At 35.1% G+C, this 24,263-nt stretch overlaps 1 protein-coding gene across 1 annotated transcript; it reads left to right on the forward strand.

Annotated features, from left to right (window-relative positions):
- Positions 1-13,553: 13,553 nt before the first annotated feature.
- LOC142620466 (uncharacterized protein At4g02000-like) lies at positions 13,554-14,183 on the forward strand. The gene has a single exon (XM_075793831.1). The coding sequence runs from the start codon at positions 13,554-13,556 to the stop codon at positions 14,181-14,183; it is 630 nt and encodes a 209-aa protein (XP_075649946.1).
- The last annotated feature ends 10,080 nt before the right edge of the window (positions 14,184-24,263 follow it).

Genomic DNA, 24,263 nt, shown 5'->3' on the forward strand with positions numbered 1-24,263 from the left:
ATATAATTTGGTCTAAGTTCAACTTTCGTCATTGAATTGAAAAAATTTTAATTTCATTTTTAAAATGTTTAAAAGATTTCAATTTTATACCCTATCTAATAAGGTCATGTTAGTTGTCTAATGGGTCACATCAACATTATGCATGCCCACGAGAATGTAATATTTTTCACGATTGCTGGACCAAAACAAGAAATTGTTTAAATAAAAGTCTCATCCTATTTTTAATTGTAAAATCTTAAAAGTTGATTGAGGTCTTCTTTATGTGGTAATTCACTGTTTCCACTAACGCATGCATTGGCGGATGGAGGGGGGCCAAGGGCCATGCCACCATGGCCCCTCTTAGATTTTAAAAGTGCTTGCTACTTACCTCTATATATATATATATATGTATGTATTTTAAAGTAATTTTTTTGTAGAGATTTTAACTAATGAACCCCTAAATTTTTTTTTTTTTTTTTAAATTGCACTAGATTCGTGTAAATTGTACTAGTACATCAATTTTTTTTCCTTTTGCTTTAATTACTCCTATATCATTTAACCAAAGCCAAAGCAAATTCAACAAACTTATTTTTTTAAAAATTTTATGTAAATAACTACCGTATATTTTTTTCCCTATATATTACTATTATAAAGTTTTAATGTTATGTAGCTCAATAAACCATAGTATATTTGAGAATAAGAAATTTTATCAATTGAGTTAACTGAAATCCACTTTATTGTTTACAAATGAATTCTATAAAAAAAATTATAAAATTGAAATAGTTTATTGAGCTCTTCTTATGTGGTATTTCACTGTTTCCACTATCGCATGCATTGGCGGAGGGAGGGGGGCCAAGGGACATGCCACCATGGCCCCCCTTAGATTTTAAAATTGCTTGCTACTTACCTATCTATCTATCTATCTATCTATCTGTGTGTGTGTGTATATGTGTGTGTGTGTGTATCACTATATATGTATGTATGTATTTTAATTAAAGTAATTTTTTTGTAGAGATTTTAACTAATGAACCCCTAATTTTGTTTTGTTTTGTTTTATTTTTTTTTTAAATTGCACTAGATTTATGTAAATTGTACTAGTACATCATTTTTTTTTTCCTTTTTCTTTAATTACTCTTATATCATTTAACCAAAGCCAAAGCATATTCAACAAACTTTTTTTTTTTTTATAAATTTTATGTAAATAACTACTATATATTTTTTCCCTATTTATTACTCTTATAAAGTTTTATTGTTATATGTAACTCATTAAACCAAAGTATATTTGAGAATAAAAAATTTTACCAATTGAGTTAACTGGAACCCACTTTATGTTTTACAAACTGGTTCTATAAAATATATATATATATAATATAATTAGTCCTTAAAATTTACCTATTAAGCGCATTTGATTTTTAAAATTTGAAATGAGCGTCATTATTATTTTTGTTAATTTCATTTTCTTGTCAATATGTCAAACATAATAATGACATTATGTCTTTTTTATAATGCAGCAATTAATTATTAAAAAAAATTACAAATCAGCATTTGACTTGATTCTAGCCCAAATCTAACCCAAACCTGGTTTTCATTCAAAATATCTCAAAATCTTTCCAATGCTGAAATCCAAAACAAGCCCGATAGAGCTGTTATGTTCATGTGAAGTTATTATTATGGCCTTCGGCAAATACATGGGAAGCAAGGAAGCAAACACTACAGGTGGGTTTGGTTCTGTACGTTTTGGAATTTGGCCCATTGTTTATTTTGGATTGGGTTGGAAGATGAGATGGGTTATCTGGTTTGTTTTCACAAGTGATGCTAGAGATACTCTACCACGCGCCTTACATACTGACTATTTACTAATTACAAAAAAATAATTTAAATATTGCCACATCAGTTTATAAGTATTTAATAGTTAAATTTATAGAACTTTGAACACTATCTTTTCTCTCCCAATAGTTGAAAAGAGAGGGTGATAAAGTAGTAACAAATAAAAAAGTAAAAATAAGGTGAAAGAGAAGATAAATGGGGAAGAGAATTTTCTTGAAACTAAAATTTATTGTGTGCTTTCCTTTCTATACTTTATTTGTGAGATTGTGGGTGAAATAGTTCAATCCTGAGTGAGTTTTTCATTCCTTGAAGACATTGAACAAGTTTGGAAATTGAATTATTTCGTTGGATTTACTTTTTATTTCTATCGAGCTGTGCTTTTATTTAAGGATTTGAGAGATTTGATGGTATTTTAAATACAAACCAGGTTTGGGTTAGATTTTGGTTAAAATCGGTCAAAATGCTGATGGGTAAGTTCTTTAATAATAAAAATGTGGGGGGGGGGGGGGTATAAAAAATGAGTACAATCACACATTCTTTATTCATCCCCCACTACATATTCCTTTGAGCACCTACAACCATATATCTCTCTATGAAAGGAAGGAAGACCTTTTTGATTGGGGGACCCACTATCTCCTTCGTTTTATTCTCCTAGGACACTGGCCCTCTTAGGGACTATTTCTTGTTTGTTTGAGGAGACCTGGAGATTTGGGGGTATTTTAAATAGAAACCAGGTTTGGGTTAGATTTGGGTTAAAATCGGCCAAAATACTGATATGTAAGTTCTCTAATAATAAAAATGTGGGGAGCCACTATAAAAAATGAATATAATCACACATTCTTTATTCATCCATCACTACATATTCTTTTGAGCACGTACAACCACATATCTTTGGGGGGGCCCATTGTCTCCTTTTTAATTTTCCTAGGACACTGACCCTCTTTGGGACTATTTCTTATTTGTTTGAGGAGACCTTTTAGAGTACTTTCTTTAACTTGGCTGAGGAGACTTGCTCGAGGACTCCCTTTGTTCAAGGAGACCTTCTGAATTACTCTCTCCAACCATCTCAAGGACACTCTCTAACTAGGTTGAGAAGACTTGCCTGAGGACTCCCTTTATCCAAGGAGACCTTATGGAGTACTCTCTCTGACTTGGCCAAGTAAACTTCCCCGAGGATTCCTTTTGTATGATTAGAACTTTGGAGTATTCTCTCTGACCTTCTCAGGGACACTTTCTGACTTGCTGGATGACAACTTTTGACCAAGGATACCTTCTGAAGTATTCTCTCTAACCTTCCCAGGGACACTCCCAAACTTGACCGAGGAGACTCGTCTGACATTTTCTTGAGGACTTTCTTTAACACTCTCAAGCATACACTCTTTAACCCTCTTAGGTACACTCTAACTTCTAGGCATCCTCTCCCAACGACACTGTCCCAATGACTCGTGATGTACTTAGCTTCTGTAGAGCGTCCTTCAATTAACAAATTTATTGTAGGAAAGTCAATTGAACCAAATTGAGCACACTATAAAAAAAGATTTCCATGAATTAAAAAATAAATAAATAAAAAGTGCCAAGTCAAAATGTCAATACTCAGTTGGACATTCACATTGGCCAAAAAAAAAAAAAATGCTAGCTAGAGTTAACTTAGGAACTAATAGTGCTCAATAGATAAATTTTAAAATTAATAATGTATTTTATCCTAATATATACACATAAAAGCATAAAGACTAAATTGATGTAAATATTTTTGTTAAATATATGAAAAAAAAATGCTAAATCATGTCATAGTTATGCTTTATGGATAAATAACACATGCGCGCACACACACACACATAATTAATTAATTAGTAAATTTTTATTGTTGGGTATTCACATGTGAGTGAAATCTCACATCGAATAACAATGAAAAGAAAAAGTAGTTAGTATAATATAGTTGAGCTCAAACTCATAAATTTATGCTTTTAGGTTAAGTGGTATATCTATATGTTATATTAACAACTCAACAAATAAATAAATAAACCTACTCAATTAGAGTCTCCCCAACTACCTCTTGATAGCTGTTGGATATAATTCAACAATTTACTTTTGTAATTAACCAAAAGGAACAACATACAGAGCTAAATACAAGCAATAATACAAATAGATGTTATAGAATAAAACAATAAAAAAAAAAATACTATATACATATAAGAAGAAATTTGCTAATAATTAAAAATTCATAGATCAAACGCATAAAAGATGAATGATTCAAATCAAGTCTTGTGTTTGACACAATCTCCTTAAAGCAGATTTTGCTCCTCACACAATATGTGGTGCTTTGAGACTTATGGATGTCTGTCTCCCAAGATAAAATTATCTACAATACGAAGAAGAAGCACACAAGGTCGGTGCTCTGCGAACTACTATATGTCTCTTTCTCTCTCTTTGACTCAAATGAATGTACAAAATATTCTCTTTGGAAAAGTTTTCTTAAAAATTGTTTTTTATGAATGAGGAACTATGAAAAGTATACGTTATTGAACAGACACATTGTTTCAGAAATAACTGTTGTATATTGACTTATGGACTCAAAAAATAAAACAATAAAATATTATAATTAATTGGATAAGTGGGCCCAGTCCACACATGCCTAAAGCCTAACTCAATATCCAACCCAAACTCATATTCTCTATCATTTCCCATGTGGGACTCAATGATTCTCACCACTTCAATAACATGTTTAAGTGGACATATTAGGAGTCAATTTCTTATTTACTCCATTTTATTTATCTAACAATCCTCCATATGAATGGAAATTGATAAAACACAATGCAAAAGTGAATGCATGCACACAGAGAGTAGAAGAAAAGTTATTGTATCGGGAGAGGTGGCTTATATCTTTGAACCTTCCTTTGTGAAAGACTATCAGATATACTAGCTAATCAGTGAATATGATGTTTTTGAACTGTCAGCTGTTTGTATATACCAAGACAATAGAATTCACATGGCTCATTTTCAAATATATTTCTTTCTTATAGTAGTGTTCATTTCAGCCATGAACATATACTGGTAAATTCATGAAGTGCTTTAGAGAATTCAGCCTTAAAACTCTCATAGAAGCGGCCCACTTCACACTCATATAGATGACTCTTATTAAGAATACCCTGCTATACCCCACTTGGTTTTCCAAGATATAAGAATCATTAAAAGCAAAACTTACCCTAAACATCGTTTACAAACATCACTATTTCATCATAGGAATGGGTGAGAGATTTTATCTCCGTAGTGATAAAACTAGTCTTCCCGATTTGGTTGTCCCTTTGAACCTAGATCTTGGGATCTCCAGTCAGCTAGGTTGGGTTGCCATCCCGAAGACTTTTATGTCATAGGCTTTAATCCCATTTCTCTTGATAAGCAGTTTACTTACTCTCTACTCAAACATTTGGTTAATAGATCTGTTATATTCTCTTTTGTCTTTATGAAGTCAATGGAGATAATTCTACTAGAGAGCAACTGCCTCACAGTATTCTGTCTTTGACGTATATGTCGAGACTTATCGTTGTACATCTGACTTTGTGCCCTACTAATAGCTAATTTGCTATCACAATGTATACAAAAGAGGGCACAAGTTTCATCCATATTGGCATATCCTCTAGGAAATGACAAAGCCACTTTTCTTCTTCTTCTGCTTTGTCCAATGCGATAAATTCTGATTCTATTGTGGACCTAGCAATACATGTTTGTTTAGAAGACTTCCAAGATACTATTGTACCACCAAATGCAAAGACATATCCACTTGTGGATTTGGTGTCTTTTGTGTCGGATATCCAATTAGCATCACAATATCATTCTAGTATAGCTGGATACTGAGTGTAGTGCAACCCATAATTTAGGGTGTATTTCAAATACCTCAAAACCCTAACTAATGCCTTCTAGTGGTCCTCCCTTGAATTACTAGTGTATCTGCACAACTTGCTGATAGAATACGCTATGTCCGGTCTTATGCAGTTCATTAGATACATAAGACTACCTATTATTCTCGAATACTCCAATTGAGATATTTTTTGTCATTTATTCTTAGCTAGATATAAATTTACATCTATAGGTGTTCTCACTAGACTGTCATAATATTTCTTGAATTTCTTAAGAACTTTCTTAACATAATGTGATTGAGATAAAACAAGTCCATCAGATTTTCTAGAAATCTTCATTCCTAGTATCACATCTTCAACACCTAAATCTTTCATGTAGAACTCACTAGTTAACATTCTCTTGGTAGTTTTAATGATATCATTATTGCTACCTATAATGAGTATATCATCAACATAGAGACACACAATGACATAGTTATTTGCGGTATCTTTAATATACACACATTTGTCACACTCATTGATTCTAAACCCATTTGACATCATTGCATTGTCAAATTTCTCATGCCATTGCTTTGGAGCTTGCTTTAATCCATAAAGAGATTTAGCAAGCCTACACTATTTTCTTGACCAAGGACAATAAACCCCTCAAGTTGTTCCATATAAATCTCCTCATTTAATTCATCATTTAAGAATGCAATTATTACATCCATTTGATTTATCTCGAGGTTATGCAACGCTGCAATAGCCATCAACATCCGAATGGATGTTATTCTTGTAACAGATGAATATGTGTCAAAATAATCCACACCTTCCTTTTTTTTTTGTAGCCCTTTACAACAAGTCTTGCCTTGTACTTGTCAATAGATTCATTAGCTTTCAGTTTCCTCTTTAATATCCATTTATATCCTAGAGTTTTACAATCTAGTGGAAGATCCACTAGTTCCCATGTAGGATTTTGTAAGATGGATTCAATTTCACCTATAGACAACTTCTTTCCAGAAAGGTGCCTCAGGTGTAGAAATAGCTTCCTTCAAGCTTTGAGGTTCATCTTATAACATATAAGTTAGAAAATTCAAACCTAACGTTTTTGACGTTTTAGCCCTCTTACTACGTCTAGGCTCAATCTCATTCCTCTTACGCAACTGTTGATCATGAGAGGTACTAGACGTAGACTCAAAGTTTCTCTTATGAGAACTTGATTCATGTATGGATTTGTTAGGAAATATTTCTTCAAAAAATACGGCATTCCTTGATTCAATAATAGTATTCGCATTCATGTTAAGAATGTCAGATTTATGAATTAGAAAGCGATATATGTTGCTATTATGAGCATAACCAATGAAAATACAATCCACTGATTTTGATCCTATCTTTATCTTTTTAGAGTAGGGACAGCCACCTTTGCCAGACACCCCCACACCTTTAAGAATTGATAGGAAGACATTTTACCTTTCCACAATTCATATGGCGTCTTCTTGGTTTTCTTTCTAGGCAATTTATTAAGAATATAATTAGTGGAAAGAATAGCTTCCCCCCACAAGTTCTATAGTAAACTGGAACTTAATAACATCGCATTCATCATATCCTTCAAGGTTCTGTTTTTCCTTTCAGCAATTCCTTTTTGCTGAGGTGAATAAAGTACAGTGGTTTGATGAACAATACCATGTTGTAAACAGAACTCACCAAAAGGTGATTCGTATTCCCCACCTTTATCACTTCTTAGAACCTTAATCTTTTTGTTGAGTTGATTCTCAACTTCACTCTTATATTGAATGAATGCCTTAATTGCCTCATCATTTCTCCTTAACAAGTACACATAGCAGTATCTAGTGCAATCATCTATGAAACTGATGAAATATTTCTTATCACCTCTAGAATTTGTACAACTTTCATGTCACATACATCACTATGTATCAATTCTAGAGGTTCAGTGCTTCTTTCAACTGATTTAAAAGATACTCTGCCATCTTAGCTTCCACACAAATTTTACACTTATGATTAAATTCAATTTTAAATTTAGGCAATAAATTTAAATTTATCAATCTATCTAATATAATAATTAACATGACCCAATTTACCATGCTAAACATTAGATAACTCAAGTATGTAAACAGAAGATGTACTTTCATTATTATCAATTTTAGGAAATGAAATGAAAGCAGTATGCCTGCATTTTAGTTTCACATATTCTTTTCATTTATATAATTTGGTCTAAGTTCAAATTTTGTCATTGAATTAAGAAAAAAAAATTAATATTTTAAAAAGATTTCAGTTTTATACTTTAATTTATCTAATAAGGTCATGTTAGTTTTCTAATGGGTCGCATCAACGTTCAGCATGCCTACGAGAATGTAATATTTTTCACGATTGGTGGACCAAAACAAGAAATTGTTTAAATAAAGTCTCATCTTATTTTTAATTTTTTTAATTATAAAATTTTAAAAGTTTATTGAGCTCTTCTTTATGTGGTATTTCACTGTTTCCACTAATGCATGCATTGGTGGAGGGAGGGGGGCCAAGGGGCATGCCACCATGGCCCCCCTTAGATTTTAAAATTGCTTGCTACATATATATATATATATATATATATATATATATATGTATGTATGTATGTATGTATGTATGTATGTATGTATGTATGTATGTATGTATGTATGTATGTATGTATGTATGTATGTATGTATGTATGTATTTTAAAGTAATATTTTTCAAAGATTTTAACTAATGAACCCCTATATTTTTTTTTATTTAAAATTGCACTAGATTTATGTAAATTGTACTAGTACATCAATTTTTTTTTTCCCTTTTGATTTAAGTACTCTTATATCATTTAAACAAAGCCAAAGCATATTTGACAAACTTAATTTTTTTTAACAATTTATGTAAGTAACTAATGTATATATTTTTGTTCCTATTTACTACTCTTATAAAGTTTTATTGAACCAAAGAATATTTGAGAATAAGAAATTTTATCAGTTGAGTTAACTGGAACCCACTTTATGTTTTACAAATTGGCTCTATTAAAAAAAAACTATAATATATTATTAGTCTTTAAAATTTACCTATTAAGGACATTTGATTTTTAAAAATTTCAAATGAGCATCACTATTTCTTTTGTTAACTTCATTTTCTTGTAAATGTGTCTAATAGAATAATGACATCATATGTCTTTTTATAATGCAGCAATTAATTATTAAAAAAAAATAGTATGTAACCTGTGCTACCGCACGAGAATGATTAATTATAGTGATATTATAGGTCAAAATTTTTTTTTTGGTCTTTTTGGGTTTATCACAAAGAGGATAGAATTAGATAAAACATTAAAAATATATATTGCATTTTACTATTTAAGTGATGCTATTGGACCTTTTTTTTTTAGGTTTATCATACGGAGGATAGCATTAGATAAAACAATGAATAAAAAAAAGAAAATATTACATTTTATTAAGTGATGCTACAATGAAAAAAGAAAAAGAGAATATTGCATTTCATTATTTAAAATATATAAAGGGGCATTAATATATATTTTTTTGTTTGTCAAACTTAAAAAAAACTTATTCACCAACTTAAACATTTCAAGGTCGATCGAGCATCTCTTGCCGTAACCACAAATTCTTCATAACCATAACGATAAGGTTCATTATGGTTCCAATGTCCCATTCTAGCTTTTTGGCAACCTTGAAAGTTCGGACTTTGATACATGGTGGTTCTTGCAGCAAGTAGTCGAAGTATTCTTTGGCATTTTAGAAGCCTATGCTTCCCATGATAATTTGCCACCACCAACAATTCTTTTGTAGGGGAACCCAATTTGGATTTCTTTGAAATTATTTTTAGTATTGCCACTAATCAGCTAATATCAGTCAGTTACTTTCAAACTAACTAAATTCATATATGCATTAAAGAATTAAACTTAGCATGTAAACATCATAAACTCAAAAATCAATGTGTATATTAATAATCTCAAGGAAAATACTCGTGAACCAAAGTATCTCTTAATTAGGACACATACACACACAATTCAAAGAACTCAAAATTCTATGTATACACTTCTCTGATTATGGGATTAAACCTAGGGCATGAATGAAAAGAAATACACACACTTTTGTTCAGAAAATGGCCAATTTGGCATCAACACATGGTTTAGAAAAAATGATAATTGAAGTCTTATAAGTTATAACTAATGCAGATTTGGTTCAAGGTTTTTCTAAAGGTTGTGGGTTTGAGAGAATATTGTTGTTGATGCTCAAGAAGCTTACATGATATTAAATATTACATTATCCTTATTAGCTTGAATATGAATATCAAGATCAACATACTCTTGTAAAGGCTCAAGCCCATCAACATTGAGAAACGACAGCTTGTCTAAAGTCATCACTTGCTTTGTTGTGAAATAATAAACCACATATTGGAATAATCAAAATCATCTGACTCAAAAAAAAAAAAAAAACTTTAACATTCTAAATTATGTATTTCTTTTTCCCTTAATTTATGACAAAATTTAATGCTAGGGAATAACCATATGCACCAGCCCCTTTTAAACCCAAGCAGTTTTTACATAATTACAGCCATACTTCACTATACAAATTATATCATACCTGAAAACCAAAGAAAAAAAAATAATCAATTTTTGGAGTTGAAAATAAACTTCCAACCTAGACTCTATGTGGCCACCAATGTTCATTATGTGTGAGACACCATGAGAGACGTTTTTTGTAATTTTTAATAATGCCTAGCCTTTGCTCTATCAATTGCACTATTTGGACTCAAACCACAATTTAGCCAAGTATCAAAATTATTTGGAAAATACACCTAGGCAAATATTATTCATCCATCAATTTAAGAAAAACAGACAGATCTACACATGCCTAATAAGCTCCGGAAGAAATAGCTCTTTGATCTTTGTTTCTACACAAATAAATAACCCAATTTCTATTATATGAAACAATAAATTCCATTTCGCAATCAACCATATAATAACTTTGGACTATCCTACGTAAAAATCAGACAAAGACAACTATAAAATAAGCAGCATGTTTCAACAAAAAGTAATATACTATAAAAGCTTGTACTTTATAAAATTGGCAACTGAAATGCAATACTACCACCCTTTTTTTTCCTAGAAGAACATCCACCTCTATTTGTGTGATATACATTGGGATTGAAGGATAGCCTTCAATGAAAGGAGCGGTTTTTGTTGAGAAAATGAGAAAAAGAAAGATATATAGACAGAGAAAGAATGAAAGAAAAATAATTGGGTAGGGAACAACGGTTTAAGGAGTCTATAGATAGTTGTTACGTTGGTTTGGATTTGTACATAAGAAGTGTAGGAGTAATAGGACTCAAAAACTAAATGTATAATGGTGGCTTAAGCGTTGCGTTTGAGCAAAGAAGTGCAACATCTTTTCACGCTTTATTCCGTGTCTTTTGAAATCACATGTATATAAGACATTTGAAATTTAAAACCATATTATTGTAAAACGGGTATTGTACACTAATAACCTGAAAATTTTAGCAAGAGGGAGATTCTTTCCAAACTTAAAATTTAAAAGTTTGGGGGATTGTAGATATAGAGCTCTAGTATGGATTTAGCAACTGATTTATGTGGAAAAACAAATCATGCCATAGTAACACATATTTATGAAATATGAATTCTTTCAAATAACTTGTGAGAAGCCAATAACAAATATGGAAAAGACTTCTAGTTTGAATTCATTCAAACTTAGCTTGATTTTCCCCCATCTAAAACAAACTTTCTAACAAAGAATGCCTAAACCAACTAAAATGAGTAGCACCACAGACAACATAGGCTATATATTGATTACTATCTAAGGCATTGTAAAGCTAATCAATGCTTTTAATTTCAAAAACTTAGCAGTCTCAATTTTTAAAAGAGGTAAAAAAAACTATTCAATCTAATGCCTCCGATAGGTAATTTGGCCAGTTGTTTATTTTTATCATTTTAAATTATTGTTGCGTTAGTTCTTGCTTGAATTAGATTGATTAGTTTTTTTTAAGGAAAAAATCTAGCTAAAAAATGCAAATAAGAGCCAATTCAAACACAAATACACCAAATGGACAAAGATTAATACGAATTATGAGATAAATAGAAGGGAAATCAAGCTATCCTAACCTATAAGTTTGTTCTAGCAATTCTTCTTGAAGATTAGATCCAGCAATTCAACAATTTTTTTTTAGAACAATTCAAAAAAATTTAGATCCATGGATTACTGTGTAAACCAAACAACTATACTAAGTAAATAATCACTTAATATGCAGTAACACAGTGTTTAACAAAATCTTCACTCTAAACTTCATATTTGGCTATTAAAATCAGTCTGTAAAGAAAAAAGCAGGCTAAAACATGCAAGTCAGAGCCAATTCAAACACAAATACACTAAATGGACAAAATCTAATACGAAGTATGAAATAAATAGAAGGGAAATTAGACTATCCTAACCTATCAATTTATTCTAGCAACTCTTCTTAGAGATTACCCAAGTGTTGTAATTGGCAAAGAACTCAGCAAATCAGAATTAAGCTTTCAGATTTGACTATTAAAATTATGGGTGATACTTCCAATGTCATCAAAAGAAAAGGCAAAGATGATAAATTAAGTTTACAAATTAGGTATAATAGATTAAATTATATGAAATAAAATTCTTGGTAAATTAACTTAAGTAACTAAATAGAATAGACTGAGAAGGAAGATTTGTTTAATACAGTATAGAATTTGTTGTCATTTAAAAAGTAAAGACATTTTGGTTTTGAATTCTAGTAGAATAACCTACTAATAATTTAACAAAATTGATTCATGGAAGACATTTTGGTTTTACTACAAAAGTGACCAAAATATTAATTATAAAGCAGTAACATATGATCTATGTTTGCTAAGGTCTTAAAGGATATTACAAGTTCAGGCATGTGGGTCAATGGTGACAGAGGAGCAGCCCCATGCTATGTTAATACCATTGGAGTACTTCTTCATGGGATATGACTTGTACCGGCCATCTCAATTAAGTGTCAGCCCAAGGAGTCCCTTGAGTCCATCTTGCATTGCCCCGAAACTTCTCTCACCCGAAAGTATGGGCCTAAAGTTGGTACATAAAAGGGGGAAAAGGAAAGATGTAAGGAAAAAAAATTTAGAAAATGAAGTATATATTGTCATTCTTTAATTTGTAACCATCTATGTATGTTAGTTGAGGTAGGCTGAACTGTTTGTAAATCCTCAAATAATTATTCATCAGTGACAAACAAATTGTGATAATAAGAACAATAATTGATGGTGACTTTGCTTTTTTCAAGTTTTAAAATATATCTTTTTCTTGGCACATTATTTAATTGCAGCTTCATGGTAAAACAATAAACCAAACATAAGGATGATTAACACATACATACCCTAAAAGCATTCACATCAGTTGGTTGGATAACATGAAGTTATCATCAAAGAATAGCTGCAAGGCTGTCATAGCAATAGAAATTTCACAAACTATAAATAAAATATTTACCAAAAGATATTAAGATGATACCACTAAAAACCTGTCAACTTAACAGCAATCACATTCATTGTTTTATTATTGAAAATTCACCCACTAGCAACCATAAAATTACAACAACAAAATACATTTTCTACAATTGTCTACTATTAAAATAAAAGTTTAAAGTAGCTAACCCTGGTAATTATGCAGATAGAGTGAAGTGTTGACTAAAATCTATGAAATAATCAGCTTTGTATAAAAAGCATTACACTTTCAGATTTCAAAGTTCCACAATTTCAGTCCCTCTTTAAAAATAGTAGAACAAGTAGGAGGGAAAACAAAAACTGAAAATTAAATTGAATTCTGTAGTTATTCTTCCTTCTTCAACCTCCGAGCGGCCAAAAATTTACTAAGATCCATGTGGAAGCTGGGTGACGATCTCAAGGTAGTGGAAGTAGGGGACGAAGTATTACAATTTAAATTCACAATAGAGAGCCAACTGTTGTGGGTTTGGAACAATGGTCCATGGTGTTTCGACAATCAATTGCTCGTGCTACGAAGGTGGGAGAAGGACATGACAGCCAGGTCCGTGAGTTTCACACACTTACCTCTTTGGGTTCAAGTTTGGGGTTTACCATTTGATTTAATGGCCGAAGAAGCAGGCCAGGATATTGGTTGGGGATTAGGAAGAGTCGTCAAAGTGGACTGCAAGGCGTTTAAGTCGGACCAGGCCAGATTCCTTCGGGTCCGCGTTGAGGTTCCGTTAAACAAGCCACTAAGGAGGGGCGGTCTAGTAGTGAGCCCAGAGGGAGATGAAGCCAGGGTGGCCTTTCGCAATGAGCATTTGGTTGGGTGGTGTTTCGCATGTGGCAGAATTGGCCACGATGTTAAGGAGTGCGAGACTGCAAGCGATAAAAACAAAACAAGCAGACCGTACGGCGAGTGGTTGAAAGCCGGTACGCGAGCACGCCATGACAACCCGAAGAACAAACAGCCGAGCCCACAGCGACACCGGAGTGGACCCCACACTCAAACCGGGCCAACTTAGACGCCGCCAATGACAGCTAGCCCTACACTAACCATCAATACGAGTACGGAAAGTCCAAAAATCCAGGAAACCGAATCTCTGAAAATCCAGGAAACGGATTTGACAAGTCCAACATGCACGTTACAAACTTTAATGCAATCAATACCTTCCACTCATGCTACGTTACAAGAAGCCCCAGACAACGCAGTGAAGCCGAATAATGACTCATTCAATCCCACTAATATGGTAAGTGATAACCAAGAAGGCAAGCTTTATTGCGTGCCTATCAGTTATGAACCAAATAAAGGAACGGTCATGATTACTCCTCAAGATCAACGGACACAAGAAGCGGACTTACATGCTACACCCAAAACCACGTGGAAAGAAATTGTGAGGCCCACTCTAAACACAAACAGTGACAAAAAAATAAGCGGACTCATATCAGTGGGAAAGAAGAGACAACTAGTTCAGATTGAAGGGTGGCCGAACCAACAAACGGTGGAGGCTGCATCACAGCCCCGCCGATCACAATGATCGTATTAAGTTGGAACTGTCGGGGCTTAAAAACCTCCAGGCAATTGAAATTCTTGCCGACTTGGTAAGAAGAAAAGCTCCCACTATTTTGTTTTTTATGGAGACAAAAATGACAGTTCGTGAGATGAAACCGATCAAGACTGAGCTAGGTTTTCCCTCTATGTTAGCAATTTCAAGTGAGAGTAGAAGAGGGGGTTTGGCTTTGCTGTGGAAGAACGATGTGGTTGTCAACACACAAACTTTCTCATCACACCACATTGACGTACAAGTACTCATTCCATCAATGCAACCTTGGAGACTGACAGGTATCTATGGCTATCTGAAAGAACAGCTGAAACCAGAAACATGGAGGTTGCTCAGCCATCTCCATAGCTCTACACTTCCATGGCTATGTATTGGTGATTATAATGAGATTTTAAGGTCCGATGAAAAGAATGGTGGAATCCCAAAGGCATTACATCCTATGCTAGAATTTCAAAGTGCTCTACTAAGTTGTGGCTTGTTGGACCTTGTTTACAGTGGATATCGGTATACATGGTGGAATGGTCGGAGAGGAGACGCTTTCATGGAGGAGAGGTTGGATAGGGCCTGCACATCCATTAAGTGGTCTGAGTTGTACCCGGCAGCTAAGGTAAGCCACTTGACAGCTTCATACTCCGACCATGAACCGATCCTATTGGACATAAACCCATGTCTCTCCCACCAATTGTGGGCGGCATAACATACAAAGATTTGAAGAGAAGTGGGTGTCTCATCCGGAGTGCGAAGCTAAAATATGTGAGTCGTGGACCCATGCACACACCTCGGGTAGCCCTATGAACCGATTGTTTGAGAAGAGCAGACCTTGTTGCATGGAGTAAGTCAGCTTTTGGTAACACTTAAGATCGCCTCAACGCTAAGCAAAATGAACTTGACTTAATGGTGTAGAATGGGTATGAACAAAACTTGGAGACCATAACCAATTTAAAAAGAGAGATTAATGAATTGATACACCACGAGGAAGTATTTTGGAGGCAGCGCTCTTGGTCAATCTGGTTGCCAGCAGGCGATAAAAATACCAAGTTCTTCCATCAAAGGGAAAGTCAGAGAAGGAGGAAGAACAACATAGAAGGGATGCATGACAAGAATGGGACGTGGCAATCAAATATAGATGGGATCAGTGCTATAGCCGAGGAGTATTACACTAAATTATTCACTACTTCTAATCCAAGGAATATGGACAGGGTACTTGAGGTGGTAGACAAGGTGGTCACTGACGAAATGGCCCACATACTGACTTGGCCATATACGGAGAAAGATGTTAGGGTGGCCCTCTTCAACATGCACCCATCTAAATCCCTGGGGCTGGATGATATGTCCCCTTTCTTCTTTCAAAAATTTTGGCATATTGTAAGACCTAATGTTACATTAGCAGTGTTATTAGTATTGCACTCTAGTAGATATTTGAAAAAAAAAAAAATGAATTTTACACATATTGTACTCATTCCCAAAAAAAATGACCCACAATATATCACGGAGTTTCGTCCTATAAGTTTGGGTAATGTTTTTATCTCGGATTTTATCCAAAGTGCTTGCTAACCGGATAAAATCCATTTTACCCAATGTAATATCTGATGCCCAAAGTGCTTTTATTCTCGATAGACTCATCACAGACAACACTACAGTTGCCTTTGAAATGCTCCACCGTATGAGAAATAGGAGGAAAGGAAAGATGGGCCACATGGCAATAAAGCTGGATATAAGCAAGGCATATGATAGAGTTGAGTGGGTCTTCCTATGACGAATTATGCTTAAGATTGGTTTACCGAAACAATGGGTGAATCTAGCTATGGGAACAGTTTGTACGGCCTCATACTCGGTGCTAATTCATGGGGAACCTAAGGGTTTCATAACCCAACTCGAGGCACTAAGCAAGGTGATCCTTTGTCTCCTTACCTATTTCTTTTTTTGTGTGCTGAAGGGCTGTCTTCTTTGATCAGAAAAGCAACGGACACTAATAAATTGAAGGGGATACATTCTTGTCGAGGGGGGTATGTATTTCCCATCTCCTCTTTGCGGATGACAACTTGTTGTTTTGTGAAGCCAAGAAGGGAGAATGCCACCGCTTGCTTGACATACTTACTCATTATGAGGAGGCTTCGTGTCAGGCCATCAACAGGCAAAAAACTACACTATTCTTTAGCCTAAACATAAGCCGAAGAAACAAGGAAGAGATCCAAACTTTGATGGGGGCACAGGGCATGAATAACTGCAAAAGATACCTTGGTTTGCCCATGGTTGGGGGGAAATCCAAGGTGAGCACATTTAAGGAGCTAGAAGAAAGGATAGCAAAAAGGGTGATAGGGTGGAAGGAAAAAACGATTTCGAAGGCAGGTAAGGAGGTTTTGCTCACAATGGTAGCCTAAGCAATCCCCACTTACTTTATGACTATCTTCAAATTTTTGAGGAAAGTGTGTGAAGGCATTAACTTGGTGGTGGCTAAATATTGGTGGGGATAAACTCAGAGTGAGAAAAAAATCCACTGGATAAATTGGAATAGGTTGTGCACACCTAAAAATAGAGGAGGAATGGAATTTAGAGATATCCATGCCTTCAACCAAGCCATGTTAGCCAAGCAAGCTTGGCGGCTCGTCACAGGTACTCACTCCCTCTTCTACTGAGTATACAAGGCCAGGTACTTCCCAAGGAATTCATTCATGAAAGCTAAGCTTCGTCACAACCCCTCCTTCATGTGGCACAGCTTGCTGTCGACAAGAGACCTTATCCTTGAAGGGTCGAAGTGGAAGATTGGAAATGGACAGAGCATTATGGTGAGCTCTGACAAGTGGTTACCCCACCCCCTTTCTTCAAATCGGGTACGGATACCACAATGAAAGTGAGAGACCTATTTGACCAAGAAACCATGCAATGGAACAGGCCTTTGATATATGCCACCTTCATGCAACCCACTTAAGAAGAAATCCTCCGCGTCCAGCTCGGCAACACCTAGGCACGAGATCAGTTGTATTGGAAGGAAAATAAAGCACACCAATTCATGGTAAGAACAGCGTATCAGGTTGCTAGGAAATTGAACAAGGTTGATGAGGCTGAACACTCACGGGCACAGGTGGATAAGAGGATGTGGAATAAGCTATGGAAGTTGGATATCCCGCCGAAGGTCTGTAACTTTGTATGGAAAGTGTGCTTAGATATCCTCCCAACTAGAGCTAACCTCTTTTGCTAGAAAATACCCATCGATCCGACATGTGTAATATGTGGCCAAGCAATGGAGATGGTCAGTCATGCACTATGGGAATGCCCCATGGCTAGAAATGTATGGGCATTGGTCAAAGGGAAGCTACAGAAGTGTAGGGCAGAGGTACAGAAATTCCACCTCCTAGCTAGACAGATGGTAGAGAAACTGACGGAAAAGGAGCTAGAAACTTGGGCAATAGTGGCATGGTCCATATGGAACGCCAAAAATTGTGTTTGTTTTGAATCTAAACAGAGCTAGCCAAGTCATATACTCAAGGGGGCCACTAACTTACTACAAGACTACCAGTGTTTAAATGGGCATATGGCCCACCACCTCACACCCTTGATGCTATGGTCACTCTACAAGTATAAGTGCTTGTGGGGTGTAGAGGGCAAGGGTCGGGGTTCAAGTCTCCAAGAGGGAGTTTTCACACACATATACACTTAAATTAGGTTAGACTAGAATTTTTATCTTGTATCCAAAAAAAAGGGAGCATATGGCTCGACCATGAGTGCACCTGAGAGTGCCAAGTCCTCAATAACTAATGGAGGCCTTATACATTTTTCTTGTTGTTTTACTTAAGTTGAATTTTATTTTGTATTCACTAGTGGGCTGGGCTGAGAGTCATCAAATGCTTGTACTTTGTGGGGCTTACCTAGTTTTATTCAATATAATTCTATCTTCGAAGTCAAATTCTTTTTTCTTCTTCTTTGATGCATTTTGTTTAGTAGCATTGTTTCGTTTGCGAAGCATTTGAATAAGCATGCTATCATCTTCTCATTTTCCATCTTCAGTAGGTTTATAAGGTGCAAATAGAGAATTGCTGTGAGGATCAACATGATATTTTCTTTCATAGTAGTTAATTTTCTCAAAAGCTAAACAAAAAAAAAATCAAGCTAAATTATATTATTTTCATGCTTGCACAGCCCCAAATCTTGTAAACAGAAAATGGTAATTCTCTGTCTTTCTAACATTTTTTTGAGCATTCAAGAAGCCCCAAAGGAAATTGGGAAAAAAAAAATCTTTTAACTAATTGAAAATGTAAAGACTCACAGATTGAAAAGCTTAAAAATCAATACTTGCAAAGAAAATGAAACATGCCCATTAAACCAATATGCTCAAATTCCATATCCAATTTTGAAAGGCTTCCATGTGCAACATTCTCCCCTCCCAAGTCAAGGATTAACTTATGACTGAATAGAAGTTTAGCAATTATATATTACAAATTCCAAATCTTACATGAATACACACAGCAAAACTGCTTCTAACCTAAATACATACCTTAATTACAAAAAAAAATCAGATTATTTAAAATAAATAAATCTAACCCATATACCTAAAACAAAACCAATCCAATCAAAATACCCATGATATTTATTACCTAAGAGATTAGTAGTTTATAAAAGAGAAGAGATGATTGCATACGGTATTATAGTTTTACCATGTACTAAACACCCAACACATATCTCCATTTATAAATCTAATTACATACACCATAGGCAGATACCAAAAACTAATTTAATCCAGATCTAATTCAAATACTCAAAACAAAATTTATTTTAAAACCAACACCATAATGAAAACCAAATCTAACTCAAATATCTAATCTAAAACAATCCAACCAAGTGCATTTGAAGATGCTAATTCAACATTAGCTAACTTTTTTTTTTCTTTTGAATTCCAATGTGCCTCTAACATTTATATACTACACAAAGTAAATTGTAAGGTTGAAATTTATCAACCATTGTGTTGACTTTATTCCATGCCAATTTGCTTGTATTTCAGTATTTAGAAATCCTGTATTTAGGTGGGATTCATGTAAGGGTAGTGTGTGAGAGAATGTGAAGAAATGCTCAAGAATGTGCAGTAAAGCAGGGACTCGCGCCTAGATCTAGCAGGTGGCTCGTGGCTTGCAAGCCGCCAGATGATGCACACGAGTGAAGCATATTGAGAAGTTGAATAGTCACACCAGCTGGAGCACTACTCCACAAAAAGTCCATTCTGGCTATTCTGTTTGCTCGTGGCTTGAACTCGCGACTCAGTTAAGTCACGAGGCCAAGCCGCCAGCCAGCCCTGTTTGGGAAAATCTGACTCTCACCCTAGTATAAATACCCCTTATACCCACGAAATGTAGAGAGCTCCCAGAGAGAATTTTGAGAGAGAAATCCTAGAGAAAAATAAGATTGATTCATCCACAATCTTCATATAGAGACTTTTCAAATTCCTCTACTCTCTTCCTCTCCATTGCTACATCCTTGAGAGGTCCATTACCAAAACCTTTTCTCACCATACCCATATCTGTGAGAAGGCTGTTTGGTGCTTTGAGAAATAGTTAAGAAGGGACCAATTTCATATTGGTTGATGATATGGGCTATAGCGGAATCTGGTAAGCTAAAGAAGATATAGGTTCGGCACAACCTTGTTGGAGTAGGAGCTTGGAGGGCTTAGGTACACTGGGTAGATTAGGCTTGAAGGGTCTTCTGTTGTCTATGTATCCCAACTACATTCTTTAGTGGATTATTAACCACTTGGAGGGCGGTGGAGAGGTTTTACACCGAGAACTTCGGTTTCCTCTTCGATAACACATCGCTGTGTTGTCTTTGTGTTTGTATCTCTCTTCCCTTTATCTTTACCATTTAATTTTTGTTGTGGATGTGATTTTATTTGGTTAAGATTGTGTTATCAATTCTGTTTCAGCTTATGTACTTTTTCTGCACGTACATTGTTTGTTTATAAGCTTGAATTGGTAATTTGTATTTTGGAGTCTAAATGTTCAAAGGTGTTTTTACATGTTTTGAACTTTCAATTGGTATCAGAGCGGTTGCACTAGTTGTGGTTTAAACACCTTAGTGCAATCCTTGACCTTATATTGAGATGGACCAGTCTCAATCTTTAAATTCTCCACCATATTTTGATGGTAGTAATTATGCCTTTTGGAAGGTACGAATGAGAGCATTCCTACGTTCAATAGATGAATCTGTTTGGGATGCTATTGATGTTGGCTAAACTAGACCGAAGGTAGCCAAATCCACATGGGATAAGGCAGCCCTTGCAGCATCTAATGCAAACAACATAGCACATAACGCTATTTTTTGTGGTGTATCTCTAGATGAGTTTCACAGGATATCTCACATAACCATTGCCAAGGAGGCATGGCAGATATTAGAGACCACGTACGAGGGAATGAAGAAAGTTAAGGACACCAAGTTACAGATGCTGACCACTCGATTTGAGGAGCTTAAAATGAGTAAGGATGAGTCTTTTGACTCTTTCTATAGTAAGCTGAATGAAGTGATCATCGGCAAGTTTAACTTGGGAGAGAAAATGGAGGACTCAAAAGTTGTACGAAAAATTCTTTGTTCACTGCTAGAGAGCTTCCGAGCAAAGGTGCCTGCAATTAAGGAGAGTAAGGATCTTGATGAAATCAAAGTTCAAAAGCTGATTGGCTCTCTCCAAACATATGAGTTGTTGTTGCCAAATCAAAGAAAGAGCAGATCACTTGCTCTTAAGATGATAAATGAAAAGGTAGAAGCACACGACTCATCGGATAAGGATGTAGTCGAAAATGATGTAGCTTACCTTGCAAAGAATTTTCGAAAATTCCTGAAGTTCAAGAACAGTGGGAAGTTTGGTGACAAAGGGAAATTCACAAGTTCTGGAAAGGAGAAAAAGGACTTCAAAAAGAGAGACGGGAAGGAGTCCCAATCTACTCAAGGAGTCACTAGTTTTGAATGAAATGGGCATGGCCATTTCAAAAAGGAATGTCCTAATTATTTGAGATCGAAAGGGAAGGCTTATGCCACCACTCTCAGTGACTCAGATTCTTCCACCTCTGATTTGGAGGATAGTTGTGATAAAGAAGGGAATTTCGCAGTGTTCATGACTATTGCTCATGCTAAGTCTATGGAGGACTTGAATTTGCTTGTGCAAGAGCTTGGGGAGCATAGTGATGAGGAATCCATAGGTATCATAGAAGAATCAGATGCTGAAGAAGATGAAGACACAATTGGTCTTCAAGAGAACTACAATTCACTCCTTGAGAAGTTGGGAGAGTATGCAAGAGTGGCCAAGGCAGCTATAAAGAAGATGAAGAGAGCAAAGGAGGACTATCGAAGTCTCCTAATGAGATACAAGGAGGCTAAGTATGAGTTTGAGACACTGAATGATGAATTAACCAAAGCTTACTCCAAGGTGAAATTCCTTGAACTTGAGGTGGTTCAAGCAAATGCCAAAATAGAGCACATATCCACAAAGAAGCTTGATGATGTCCTTTCCTCTCAAATTTTTTTTTTTGACAAAATCGGATTAGGATACACTGGAGAAAGTAGCTCAACTGTGAATATCTCCAAAGAAGTGAAGTTTGTAAAGGCCAAAGAATCGGTTGTAGCTGCTCATACTGTGGAAAAGGTGAAGATTGAGAAGAAGAAGAATGTGGTTGACTAGCGAGTGTTGAACAAGTCCCGTAATCAATCTGTGGTTAGGTCTGAAGTCAGAGCAAAATCTTTTCCACAATCGCAAAGAGGTCCTAGAGCGAATCATGTGTGTCATCACTGCGGACTTTAAGGGCACACCCGACCAAATTGTCATAAGCTGAGAGCATTGAAGAATGCTAGTGATCAAAGGTCTGAAGGACCAAGAAATGACAAGAGAATTTGGACTGTTGAAACATCAAGAGGCCGAAATGGTGATCCCAAAATTATAGATGTGATGAAGATGATTGGCGCATTCACCAACTACTTGGAAAGATTCACAAGAAGGTTTGAAAGTCCTAACTCTCGTACCCAATCCTATAGGGATATCACCCCAAACGCATGTGACGTGTGGGTGAAAAAGGGTACTCATGCATAAGCATTACAACATGTCTATGCATTAATTCTTCCTATGTTGTGTGAATATGTTTGATTGTATGCTTGTTGGTTGTTTGTTTGTTTTTCACTTTAAATGTTTTCTCTTTGCTGTTCTTTTAATCAATCTTTTTTTGTTTTTGTGTCAAAAATCCAAAATCACATAAAAAGAAAAAAAAAATCCTAAAAGTTTGATCGTCTTTGTTTGAAATCTGTCTCAAAACATGTTTTGCCTTGTACCTTTGTACTAATGGCCTTGTGCATCTACGAGCATATCTTGTTCTCTCTGCACTCATTTCATTATGGGAGAAATCTTGACATTTATGTGACTGTTGTAAATAGATCATCAAACTTGTCATGAATGAATAGTGAATGGTTTTGTCGATCTTGAGACATGCATAGACTTGTGCTTATATATCTTCCCACTCTTTTATTTCTGTTTTTGATTATAAGAGCTCACCAAATGTTAATCTCCAAATGAAAAGAGATACCGAGCTGCAAAAACCTGTCGCACATACTAGTATTTGACTAGGAAAAAGGGAAAGCGACCCTTATGAAAATTGTGTAATGCTCAAAAAGGCCAAAGGCTATCTCATCAAATGAAATATCAAATTTTTTGGCATCAATCTCACAATGAGATCTACTAATTCAAAAAGTTCAAATGATTTGATGTATATGGAGCCAAATGAAAAGCTTCATTCATATGCTATCACGTTTTGTGGGAGGTCATATATGCATACTTCTATAATTGAGATGGGTCACATTATCTAGTGCTAATTGTGTATGCCTTGGTTGAATTGATCATTGAAGCTTCACATTAGACTAAGGACTATCTCATTCTTGATTTCCACACACATCACACAAGCATATGATCAATGAATGCCATATTCATTTATATGATTGTACTCGGATAAATGTGTTTTCACATCTCAATCTTTGTTGATCAAACACAAAAATATTTTTGAGTTTTTAAGTTGTGTTTGGAAAGTATTTTTTTTTCTTTCAAAAATGGCAAAATTTTCAAAAAATTGTGTTCCCCTGTTTTGGTGACTCAGTCATGGGTTGATCCAATCACATGTCCCAGTCGCGAGCTCATACAGTGATTTTTCGTGACTCACTAATGGGTAATCGTCCCAATCAGGAAAAATACTTAGAATAATTTTCAAAAGTTTGGGTCGTTGTGCTTTTCACGGCTCAAAGTGGCGACTTGTTCGTAGGTGGAAGGTCTAGTCGCGAGGAGACAGAGATTTTCGTGGCTTCCTTCGCGACTTCCTCGCTGGTAGAACTTCCAGTAGTGAAAAAAACTTAAACAAATTCCTTCAAAATTCTGATTTAAGTGCTCTGGCGACTCAGTCTGGCGACTTGCATGCGACTTGACTCAGTCGCGAAAATCGGGTGTTTTGTGTTTTATATTCAGTTTTTTAAAATGTTTTCAGTTTTCCCTTGAACTTTTGTGACTGTTCATTCTCTCAAACTCATCGTGTTTGT

The sequence above is a fragment of the Castanea sativa genome, chromosome 12 (assembly GCF_040712315.1).
Source record: "Castanea sativa cultivar Marrone di Chiusa Pesio chromosome 12, ASM4071231v1".
Classification (NCBI taxonomy): Eukaryota; Viridiplantae; Streptophyta; class Magnoliopsida; order Fagales; family Fagaceae; genus Castanea; species Castanea sativa.

Bases quoted from the DNA above. Each gene is read 5' to 3' on its own strand.
- LOC142620466 (XM_075793831.1), top strand. From the start codon at position 13,554: ATGTGGAAGCTGGGTGACGATCTCAAGGTAGTGGAAGTAGGGGACGAA.